At 39.7% G+C, this 12445-nt stretch overlaps 1 protein-coding gene across 1 annotated transcript in view; it reads right to left on the bottom strand.

Annotated features, from left to right (window-relative positions):
* Positions 1-11838, bottom strand: part of atp6v1aa (ATPase H+ transporting V1 subunit Aa) — a 17325-nt gene extending 5487 nt beyond the window's left edge. The window contains exons 1-10 of the mRNA XM_036580791.1: positions 11734-11838; positions 8834-8932; positions 7242-7370; positions 5138-5352; positions 3915-4052; positions 2603-2754; positions 1914-2076; positions 1438-1546; positions 619-741; positions 45-159 (exon numbers count right to left, since the gene is read on the bottom strand). Of these exons, the coding sequence (XP_036436684.1) occupies positions 45-159; positions 619-741; positions 1438-1546; positions 1914-2076; positions 2603-2754; positions 3915-4052; positions 5138-5352; positions 7242-7370; positions 8834-8915 (1226 nt within the window). The 5' untranslated portion in view covers positions 8916-8932; positions 11734-11838. The remainder of the gene's footprint in view (positions 1-44; positions 160-618; positions 742-1437; positions 1547-1913; positions 2077-2602; positions 2755-3914; positions 4053-5137; positions 5353-7241; positions 7371-8833; positions 8933-11733) is intronic.
* Between the last annotated feature and the right edge of the window lie 607 nt (positions 11839-12445).

Here is a 12445-nt window from a genome sequence, read left to right as displayed (position 1 = left end):
ATTTGCTCTCAGAGCGCCCCCCTGTGTTGGCTAGGTGCACTTACGCTCCTACAATGCTGACGCTGCCCTCTCTCTCTGGGTTGCCTAGGCATTTCACACGGCCCGCTCGCTCATAGAACGATGCCAGCCTGGCGCCCAGGTACGCAGGATAGCCACTGTCTGTGTAAAGGTGTAAAACACATTGATCAGAGGGCGACGATTAAACTGGGTCGTTTTTAAAATGATGGAGACAATTATAATAATATTATCATAAAATACCATTTAAGTAAAACAAATACTCGTTATAAATTCTTATTGACTTCCCAAATTCTACATTAAATTTAAAATTTTTAAATGTAAAAATCTCAATAAATTAACAAACTGAATTGCCCTCTCTCGCTCTGTGTAAATATTATCTCTTGTCATAATTGTTTAAAAAAGTAATAAAAAATTGTGCTAAAATAATCAAACTGAATGGTGGTGAAATCTGAGATTTCATGATGCACTGAATCATTTCCTGAATCAACTGTAATCAAACTCAGTTGACTCACACGCCAGCAAACTGGCCAATGAAAACTCAGGTTTAGGGGCGGGGTTTGGGGGATGGGGCTTAATAGTGATTGACGGAGCTGCGTGTACCTGCGGGCATTTCGGCCAGTCGTCCAGAGATTTCTCTCAGAGCCTCGGCCCAGCGGGAGGTGGAGTCCGCCATCATACTTACATTATAGCCCATATCTCTGAAATACTCCGACAGAGTGATACCTGGACACACACACACACAAACACACACAAACACACACAAACACACACAAACACACACACACACACACACACAGAGTATAGACAGTTAGATTTGATCCAAATTGTAACTGGAAAGACCAGATATAAGCCTTGGAAGTGACCATTGGCAAGACATCATTATTATGATCATAATTTATCACTATATTATTAATACTAAAACTGATAATGTTAAATTATGGAACAGGAACAAAATCGATAATATGAAGGAGATGAATGACATAATGTAGTGACACATCTAGAAAGAGGTGAAAGCAAAGTGATTGTGCAGCTTAATCACGCCCAGTATTGCAAAGTATTGATGGAAGTGATGTTGATGGTTGCTATGATATTTTAGGTGGTTGCTATGGAATCTTAGGTAGTTGCTGTGGTGTTCCAGGTAGTTGCTAGTGTATTGTTAAGTGGCTGCTGGACGGTTGCTCTGGTATCTTAGGTAGTTGCTAGGCGGTTGCTATGGTACCTTAGGTGGTTGCTGTGGTGTTCCAGGTGGTTGCTAGTGTATTGTTAGGTGGTTGCTGGATGGTTGCTATCGTATCTAAGGTGGTTGCTATGGTATCTGGGGTGGTTGCAGTGGTGTCCCAGGCGGTTGCTAGTGTACTGTTAGGTGGTTGCTGGATGGTTGCTATGGTATTTAAGTTTAAACTGATCTCTGATAAGCACCTGTGTAAATAGAGGCCTCTCGAGCTGCGACAGGCATGTTGGAGGTGTTGGCCACCAGCGCTGTTCTCTTCATTATACTCTCCACCTTACCGTCCACCTCCATCGTCAACTGTTAGAGAGAAAAACATGCAGGGCGCCGTGAGGCAAAATAGTCCCCAAAGAAATTATTTCAGATTTTCCACTATTTTCCATCATCAACATTCCATATAAGCTCAGAAGACTCGTGTAGGTTCACTGGTGGTTCTGGATAGTAAATAAAACGTCTATATTTGTGTTGTAGTCATGGCGACCCCTGGTTCCTATCACCACCACTGTAAAGACATCTGAACCATTTCACACCAAACCACTCTGAATCTCTCTGTTTACACCTCACACACTGAGTTATGGGAGAATTTTGAAAAATTGGTAGAGTTCCCCTTTACCATCGACTGAAATACATTAAAACCCCATACACATAAAGAGACGTCCCCACTGACCTCTGGGAAATCTCGCAGCACTTCAGACATTTCATTCCCTCGCTCTCCGCAGCCGACATAGATGATGACATCACTGTTGGAGTATTTGGAGAGGGACTGAGAGATGACCGTCTTTCCACACCCAAAGGCTCCTGGGATAGCTGTGGTTCCGCCCTGAACACACCTGGACACAAACACAGTTACATTTTCAGCAAAGTTCAGTCAAGATCATGTGGATCATATAAACATAACAGAGCATTATAACGTTGTCCGAAGCACAACTTACATTACAAATGTTCTTCTGCACATTGTGTGCAATTACATATTCCCACCAGAGAGGTCTCCAAATCCCCAATCCTACATAGTGTGGCTTCAAATAAAATAAAGTCTATATTGCCCCCTACACTTCCTGTAGTGTATTACAGTCTGTCAGAGTGACTGTGTGGATCATATGAACATTATAGAGCTTTTTAAATGAAACAGTAGAAGCCATATCGCCCCCTACACTTCTTGTAGTGTATTACAGTCTGTCAGAATGACTGTGTGGATCATATGAACATTATAGAGGCTTTTTAAATGAAACAGTAGAAGCCATATCGCCCCCTACGCTTCCTGTAGTGCATCACAATGTGAACATAGGGTGCCTTTGTTTGTAAACAAACAACATATTTACTTTTTTTGGCAAAATCAATGTCATAGACTACACTTACGGGAACAGAGCGTCCAGAACTCTCTGACCGGTCAGTAGAGGATGGTTAGCTGGCAGTTTCTCTGCAACTGGACGCACCTGACGTACCGGCCACACCTGCACCATGGTGAACTTCTCCTTCACACCTTCAAACTCCAGCTCTAACACCACATCCTAACATACACAGACTCACAGTCATTGAAGTGTATGCAGAAGTTTGGGCACTTCTGGCAAAATTCCACATTTTGTTGACTTTTGAAATGCAAAGAATAAAAACAATGTGCAGCAAACAAAGTGTACACAAACACTTTATAACTATATCTATATAACTTGCATATGCAAAATTACTTACATTACTTAGTCAGTAGTAGCACCATCTTTGGAAGATATCTCAGCCTGCAAATGCTTTTTGTAGTCAGCTAGGAGTCTTTCTGTTCTGACTCTTCCACACAGGACGCTTTTAGTTCTGAGATATTCCTGCATGCAGAGCATGTTTGAGAGCTACCCACAGATTTTTAGTAATATTCAAGTCAGGGTCTATGAGGGCCACTCCAAAAGCTTCTGACTGGGTTTCTCTGTGGATTTTGAGGTGTTTTGGATCACTGCCCCGCTATAGAAGCTGCTTTTTGGTTTCAGCTTATTGACTGTGTCCCATTTCCAGAATTGGCTAATATTTAGTAGAATCCATTCTTCCATCTACCCCTGCAGTGTTTCCTGAGTCACTGGCTGCCCCAAAACCCCAAACAGATCCACCCATCATAACAGATCCACCCCCATGCTTAACAGTTGACACTTTCATCGCATACTGCTTTTTGCTCTCCAAACATACATTTGATAATTGTGGACAAAGTGTTCTGCTTTTACAGCAAAGTTTCTAAAATGCCTCTAGATGTTGTTTTGCGTACAGTAGAACAGTAGTTGTTTCGCTGCACAGGAGAACTGTGAACCACCACTCCTGCACCAGCTAAACCTTCCTGCATGTCTTTTGGGTGTTTGGCTTTGCCCTTATGTTCAGCACACAAGAGGTTAAATCCTTGTCTTTCACGGTTCCTCTTAACTGCCATTTCTTAATGACAGTGGAAATTGTAAACTTTAACTTTGTCATCAGTTTAGCTTCATTTTCATCAGTTTAGCTTCATTTTTACTACCTACTTCTGCTAAAACTAAGCTGTTAGCCAATGACCTGGACAGCACTACTTGTTAACTAAAGTCTTTGGCGAGTAACAATTTCCTCAATCTATGTCTGTATGAGTGGAAAGATGTGTGAGTGAGTTATAATGTGGAAGTAGCCTGATTTCCACATGTCATATGACCGTACTGTATGTGTGACTCACAGAGACGTCGTAGTTGCCTGGTGGTGCGAGGTAGGTGACAGTCCCCCTGCTGCGGGGGGGCAGCATGATCTTGTGTTTGATAAGAGAATTCTCCAAGACCAAACCATAAATATCACCTCCAGTAATGTGACTGCCAACCTGAGAACAAAAAAACAACCAGCACAGTGTATTATTACCTTACTATAACTGTATTATTACTTTTACACTATATAACAGCATTATTACCCTAATGCTAGATAACTATATTATTACCCTAGCCCAATATAACTGTATTTTTACCCTACTGTTATTTAACTGTATTTTTCCTTATAACTATATGACTGTATTATTACCATAATGCTATATAATTGTATTATTAACTTAACAATATATAACCATATTATTATCCTTACGCAAGCACTATAAAACTGTAAAATTACCTAACACTCTATAACTGTATTATTACACTAACACTATATAACTGTATTCTTATCCTTAAGCTATATAGCTGTATTATTACCTAACACACTATAACTGTATTATTACCTAACACTATATAATTGTCTTATTACCCTAACACTAGGACTGAAAGATCATGTTTATATCGAAATTGCAATTTAAAAGAGTGCAATTTTCAAATCACAAGAGCCGCAATTTTTATTACAAAATACATTATCAGCATGTTTTAAATGGAGAAAATGTAACCTAATAACAGAGGCTGTGAACCACCTGTAGATGAGTTAGAGTAATCAGAAGACACTAATGTTCTGTATATGTGACATCACAACCATCATAACTAACTTGTAGTCTGATGCACTCAGACTGCAACCTTCATACCATAAAAAGCAGATATTGGCCAAAAAAACAGGCCTGGAAATAATTTATTGAATATAACTGCATTAAATATTGGTCAGACAAATCACAATTAGGTCTTTTACCTAAATCGTTCAGCCCTACCTAACACTCTACACCTGCATTATCCTAACTCTATATAATTGTTTTATACCCTACTACTATATAATTGTATTATTACTCTACCTCTTTATAACTGCATTTGACAAACGTTCTCTCTTATTTCTCTCAAATACTCAAATCTTATTTAAAGAAGGTTTATCAGTATGGCCATATTGTGTGGCACTGCAGCCAAAGCAATTAAATCCATTATCATACACTGGTCTATTAATCAGTACAGGCACAAATACACAAACGCCCTGTGTGTCGAACAGGGAGAGGCGCACTCTCACCCTCAGGCTCTGAGAGGGAGAAAAGTGCCATTTGGAGTCTCGGTTTAGCGCCCCCACGTTGACTCCGCGAGGGATGTAGATGCTCTGGGTGAGGTCGTTAATGTCCTTCAGGGGGCGCTGGATTCCATCAAAGATCGATCCCATGATTCCCGGCCCCAGCTCCACGGAGAGGGGCTTCCCAGTCCGCAGCACAGGGTCTCCGACAGATACTCCGGCTGCACAGTGCTCAGGAAAACAAACTGCTCTGTAGCCGATCAGCAGAGTTACTACTATGTGTATAAAAAGCCTTATAAATATAAAACTGCATAGCTAAAAACAGCAGTGGATTGTTTTTGTTCGTGATTTCGTCCATGTTTATAGTTAACTGGGTGCCAGAAACCACAAAATTAAGTCTATTAGAGATGACAAACTTTTTTTTTAAATAAAAGAATTTGATGTCATATATAAACACTGTTAAAGTTTCAAAACATAACACTCCGCCATCCCTACAGTCCATATACGGAAACTAAACTGCAGAAACAGCTTGTTTTGAATTCACTGTATCAGTGATGTCACAAAAACTCATTTACATACTTCCACCTGTACAGCCTAAAGCAATTTAGCCCCACCCACTCATGCTGAAGCTATAAGGAGTGTTTCAGCCTGGACTGCTTTTTGAATTAAGCAGCCGATCAGAACAGAGCTCATTTACATATATCAGTCTTAAAGGCACAGTAACAGAAACAGCCTGTTTAGCTATACAGGATAAACCTAGGCTGGAAAAAGATCATGTAAAAATGAGTTTTGGTACATAAAACCACACAAACATTTTAAATGGAACGCAGAGGACAATAAACACAACATATGGGCCCTTTTAGGCATAAAAGGGCATCGGTGGGGTATAAGCTTCCATTACTTGTTAGCTACATTAGCCTCGTAGCTCCAGTGCTACAACACCAAACCATGGCTTTAATAGAGTGCATGTGCTAATACTGGACTATCACTGACTCAGTGGAGACTTCCTCGAGCAGAAGCGGCTGAGGGGAAGTGAAAGAGGGAACAAATCAGTGAGTTGACACTTGGCCTGTGCATCAGGCTGCAGGGTTACAGTGGGGAACGGTTCTGCGGTCAGAAACTGACTGTTGATGATGGGCTAACATCAACAAGTGGGCTACGGTCTCTTACTGTACACCAGCAAGGGAGGGGTTTCTGATAAAGTGGCCAGTGTATACACTTAAAAAACATAGTTCTTCAAATGTTCTTTAGTAAAGGCAATGGTTCTATTTAGAACCATGGGTTCTCTAAAGAACCATTTCATGCTTAAAGGGCTCTTTATATGGGGAAATGGTTCTATCTAACATTAAAAAGGGTCCTTCTATTGTATACAAGCTTGAACAATAGTAGAACTATTTCTGCTGCTATATAGAACCATGTTTAAAAAGGTTCTAAATAAAACCATATACAACACATTCTCCATCAAGCTGAAGAACCATTTCATGATGCAAAGAACCCTTTAATCATGCAAAGGGTTCTTCAGGTGTTCATAGTTCTATATAAAACTATTATTTTCACTAAAGAACCATGTTTTTAAGTGTGTGTACTTCTGAGTGCACTTCCTTAAAGGGGGTCTATATAAGATATGAGAAAATATAAATAATATCATATAACAATATATACGCAAAGAACAATTTAAGCATGAAATTGTTCTCTACAGAACTCATGACTCTAAACAGAACCAACAGAATCATGAGGAACTAATTAGTCTGAGTGGAATTCAATAGATATTTCTATATTACATTATTGTTCAGTCTATTTAGCCATGAAATCATGATGCCTATTATTGCTGCTACACAGTAATATAACCGGCGCTCTTATTAGAACTATTAGGTTTTATTCTGCACTTTGGTTGATGCTCATAATTGGCCATAATTTGGACACAATAATGTCATACGGACGTAATATTGCCATCCTTGGCTCAGGACTGGACTCAAAACATGATGTTGTGGACAGAAAGTTCCCCCACTGGACTCCACAGCCTCCACACACCCACAGATAGGCCGAAGAAGAGGTCACCACTAGATATGACCGCCCACCTAAGCTAAGCTAAGCTGCAAGTGAAGGATACAGGTCTCCTCGTAGACTTGGATGGTCGCCATGTCTCCCTCCAGCCGGATAATCTCCCCCACCAGCTCACTGTGGCCCACCCGCACCAGCTCATACATCGCAGCCCCTGCCATGCTGGAGGCCGTCACCACTGCAGGAAACACATATACACATATATTTATGTTTACATGTTTATACAGAGGAACGAGGACAAACAGAATCACAGCACTGCAACTGTGGGAGTGACTACTGCGCAAGACTTTCCCTTCAGTACAACAGCTACTAATAATTATTCAACCAGAAGATCATTTTACCAAAATCAATAATTAATCACACACTTATCAGGTACATTCACTTCACAACGTCTGACACCTACAGACCATCTCATCAAACTTCAGCACAGATTAGAAAGTCCTGTGTATCAACTACACCAACTGTATGTAATGTGTCTGTTTATATGCCTGTTTGCCTCTCAGTCTGTGTGTCTGTCTGTCTGCCTACCTGTCTGCCTGTCTATCAGTATATCTGCCCACTGGGTTACCTGTCTGGCTCTGTGTCTATCATCTATCGTTCTGCCTATCTGTCTGTCTGTGTCTGTTATCCGTCTATCTGTTGGTCTGTCTGCCTGTTTATCTATCTGTTTGTCTATTTATCTATCTATCTGTTGGTCTGCCTGTATGTCTGTCTGTCTGTCTATCTATCTGTCGTTCTGCCTGTCTGTCTATCTATCTGTCGTTCTGCCTATCTATCTATCTATCTATCTATCTATCTATCTATCTATCTATCTATCTACCTGTATGTCTGCCTGTCTGTCTATCTATCTGTCGTTCTGCCTATCTGTCTGTCTGTCTATCTATCTATCTGTCGTTCTGCCTATCAGTCTGTCTGTCTATCTATCTATCTATCTACCTGTATGTCTGTCTATCTATCTATCTGTCGTTCTGCTTGTCTGTCTATCTATATGTCATTGTGCCTATCTGTCTGTCTGTCTGTCTGTCTATCTATCTATCTGTCGTTCTGCCTATCAGTCTGTCTGTCTATCTATCTATCTATCTATCTATCTATCTACCTGTATGTCTGTCTATCTATCTATCTGTCGTTCTGCTTGTCTGTCTATCTATGTCATTGTGCCTATCTGTCTGTCTGTCTGTCTGTCTATCTATATATCTATCTATCGGTCTACCTGTCTGTTTGTCTGTCTGTCTGTCTGTCTGTCTATCTATCTGTTGTTCTGCTCATCTATCTATATATCTATCTATCTACCAACCTATCTACCTACCTACTTGTCTATCCATCTGTCTGTCTGACTGTTGGTCTGTTTATGTCTGTGAGTCAGTATGTCTGTCTAGCTATCTGTCTGTCGATCTATCTACCTATCAGTCTATGTCTGTCTGTCAGTCAGTCTGTCTGTCCCATTAATTAGCGTAAGGCATAAACACTCTGCCTAATTTTCAGCTGTAATAAAATAAGCCACATATTTTACTGTCTAATATGTAACGTTAGTATAGCCTGAGGTGTGTTTATATATTTTGAACTGGTATCTGATCTCACAGCCACAAGAGGACAAACATGACTATAAATAATCAGCTTATATCTGACAGTCCAGTTACTGACCGGGTCCAGAGACGCCGTGAACATAACCGAACTGTCCCTCGCGCTCTTCATCACGGATTTTAGGCAGCTTGGAGAAATCCATCCTGAGTCCCTGTGTGTCTGAGAGAGAGAGACAGAGAGACTGTAAACAACAGATAATATCATCCATTTCCCTGGTCCTTTTATAGAAAACAGCAAAACAGCATATATTAGATTAAATCTGTGCAAAACTTCTTTTCGGCATTCTGCAAAATTTAATGTTTTCTTAAATGACCCTTACAAAAAGAGATCTACAGTTAGACTACGAGAAATTATCACATTTCTTTAGTAACATTCTTGCAGTCCTGTTTTACAGAAATCTATAATACATTATTTTACTGATGGAAAATAGTGGAAAAAACCTGAAATAATAAGTTTTCTTTGGGGACTATTTTGCCTCACAGCGCCCTGCATGTATCCCTCCACCATGAATGGAGTTTAAGTTCTCAAACTATCATAAAACAGTGTCTCAGTCATCAGGCAGTGAATTCATAACTGTAGTAACTTTCTGTGAGGGAGCTTTTAGAGGTGGACGTCTGGTTCCTATCACCACCACTGTGAACAGTTCTGACTCTGGAAGTTTATCTAGAACAGAGCGTTTCACACCAAACCACTCTGAATGACTCTGTTTACATCTATTAAATGACACTGTATGTATGTATTATTATTATTAGTTATTATTATTATGAACTAAAATGATTGAAAACTATTGACTGACAACGTTTATATTTCACTTTAACTCAAATTTCATATATTATTTCTTTCTATTTGCCGTTTGTGATGTATTGATATTGCTGTAATGACTTGAGCTTATTTTAACAGGTTAACCGAAACCTCCAAAGCAGTTTAACACAGACCCTCTAAATGTCTCACAGGACAGTTAATTATCACTCAGTTAAAGGGGAACTCCACCAATGTTTCAAAATTTCTCCATAATTAAATGGTAAAGATGTAGGTTTTGGCCTTAAAATCCATTCATTGTGGAGGGATACATAATATGCAGGGTGTTGTGGGACAAAATAGTCCCCAAAGAAAACAGCACTACAGGAATGTTACACAGAGGGGAAAATGCAGATTAGTGATGCACAATCATAGTTATGAGATTAATATGCAACTAATTTTTCATTTAAGAATTTAAAATGGCCCATTAAAGAGTCAATAATGTTTATTTTGTGATTTTGTCCAATAGAAAGTGCTAGAACGGTGCTAGCATGTTGCACGTGTTCATTTAGCAGAACACAGTCTGAGCTTCAGGGTTAAAAAATGGCCAAAAAACTCTGTCTGTAAAGACAACAGAACATGAATCGCACATTAAAATTCAGAATTAGTGCATCATTTTACAGCTTTAGAGAAACATTATACACTCTTAAAAAAGATGGTTCTTCAAGGGTTCTTTACTAAAGACAATGGTTCTATATAGAACCATGAACACTCAAAGAACCGTTTACATGCTTAAAGGGTTCTCTGCATAGTGAAATGGTTTTTCAGATTGATGGAGAACATGTTGGTTCTATACAGCACCAAAAAGGGTTCTTCTATTGTTACGATGTCAAGCTTGTAACCCTTTTTGGTGCTATATAGAACCATTTACAGCACATTCTCCATCAATCTGAAGAACAATTTCACCAAGCAGAGAGCCCTATTGTAATTTTAGTGTTTCTGGTTCTATGTAGAACCATTCTCTTTACTAAAGAACCCTTGAAGAACCATCTTTACATCTTTATATAGATTCATGAACACTCAAAGAACCATCTGCATGCTTAACTAGCTCTTTGCATGGTGAAATCGTTCTTCAGATTGATGGAGAAGGTGTTGTGTATGGTTCTATGGAGAACCTTTTTGAAAATGGTTGTATGTAGCACTAAAAAGAGTTTGTCTTTTGTCACAAGCTTGACATCATAACAATAACAGAACCTTTTTGGGGCTATGAAGAACCAACACGTTCTTCGTCAATCTGAAGAACGATTTCGCCATGCAGAGAACCATTTAAGCATGCAAACGGTTCTTTGAGTGTTCCTGATTCAATATGGGACAATTCTCTTTACAAAAGAACCCTTGAAGAACCATCTTTACATCTCTGTAGTAAAGACAATGGATCTATATACATCCATGAACACTCAAAGACCCATTTGCATGCTTTAATGGTTCTCTGCATGGTGAAATTGTTCTCCAGATTGATGGAGAATGTGCTGTATATGGTTCTATACAGAACCTTTTTGAAAATGCTTCTTTATAGCAGAAAAAAGCTTGACATTGTAACAAAGCAGAACCCTTTTTGTGCAGAACCGTACACAACACGTTCTCCATCAATCCGAAGAACCATTTCACCATTTCAGAGAACATTATAGGCATGCAAACGGTTCTTAGAGTGTTCCTGGTTTCATATAGAACCAGTCTTTACTGAAGAACCATTTTAAGAGTGTGGTTTCTAACAGCATCAGTGCAGATGTTGTTGCTAAGTGTCCACACAACCACAGAGTGGATAAATGAATGAAAAATAATCCCTAAACAAGTTTTAATTCTAAATATTTATATTTTTACCCAAACATGACCTCATTTCCGACTGTAAATACACATATTACAGTTCAGTGTGTGACTCTAGCACTGACCCCAACCTGCGCTTAGCCTGAAAACCCAACTGTAAACAAACAGCCACCAACATTAGTAATAGCCACTGACATCACAGCCACACACACCGAGAGTTTGAGTGATTTAACCGTTTCAATGAGTTTAAAGCTGATCGTCTGATCAGAATCAGGTGGGGATAAAAACTGAAAGCAGCTAAAACGAGCCTGTATCATCAAACACCAGCTGAGCTCAGTAACGTGTGAATAAAAAGAGGGAAAAGACAGGAAAGTGTCTGTTATTCGAGCCGCTCTTACCGGGTAATCATGAAATACCAGAGTCCTGCAGTGTTTCCAGCAGATGGAGAGTCACGACAGACAGGCAGGTCAGCTGACTGGAGCAGGATCAGGATTTTAGACGTCACAGCGGAGAGAGGCTCTCCATTAGGGCTCGGAGCACTGATTAACCCTTTAAGGCCCACGACTGGGCTCTCTGAGCGACCTGAGCGCAGAGACGAGGCAATTCTGCAAACCAAAGAGTGAAAAATGTGAGATTTTATCGCTTATTACACTGACATACTACCTTAAAGTGAAGGGGGGTGTCTAAGGGTTCTTCATATTGATGGAGAATGTGCTGTAGGTGGTTCTATATAGATCATTTCTGAAAAGAGTTCTGTACAGCACAAGCTTGGCATCATAACAATAGCAGAACCCTTTTTGGTGCTATAAAGAACCCTTTTCAGAAAAGATCTATGCAGAACTATCTAAACATTGTCCATCAATCTGAAGAACCATTTTAGGATGCAAAGAACCCCTTAATCATGCAAAAGGGTATTTGGTTGCTGGTGGTTCTATTATCATGGTACCATTATCTTTACTCAAGAACCCTCGGAGGGTTCTTTAGTAAAGGGAATGGCTGTATATAGATAGAATGACAACTCAAAGAACCATTTGACAGAACATCTTTACACACACACACACACACACACACACACACACACACACACACACACACATGCATAGATACATT

Source organism: Colossoma macropomum, unplaced genomic scaffold (assembly GCF_904425465.1).
Source record: "Colossoma macropomum unplaced genomic scaffold, Colossoma_macropomum, whole genome shotgun sequence".
NCBI classification, from domain to species: domain Eukaryota; kingdom Metazoa; phylum Chordata; class Actinopteri; order Characiformes; family Serrasalmidae; genus Colossoma; species Colossoma macropomum.
Note: the sequence above shows the minus strand (reverse complement) of the source record. Positions and strands in the feature narration are given on the sequence as shown.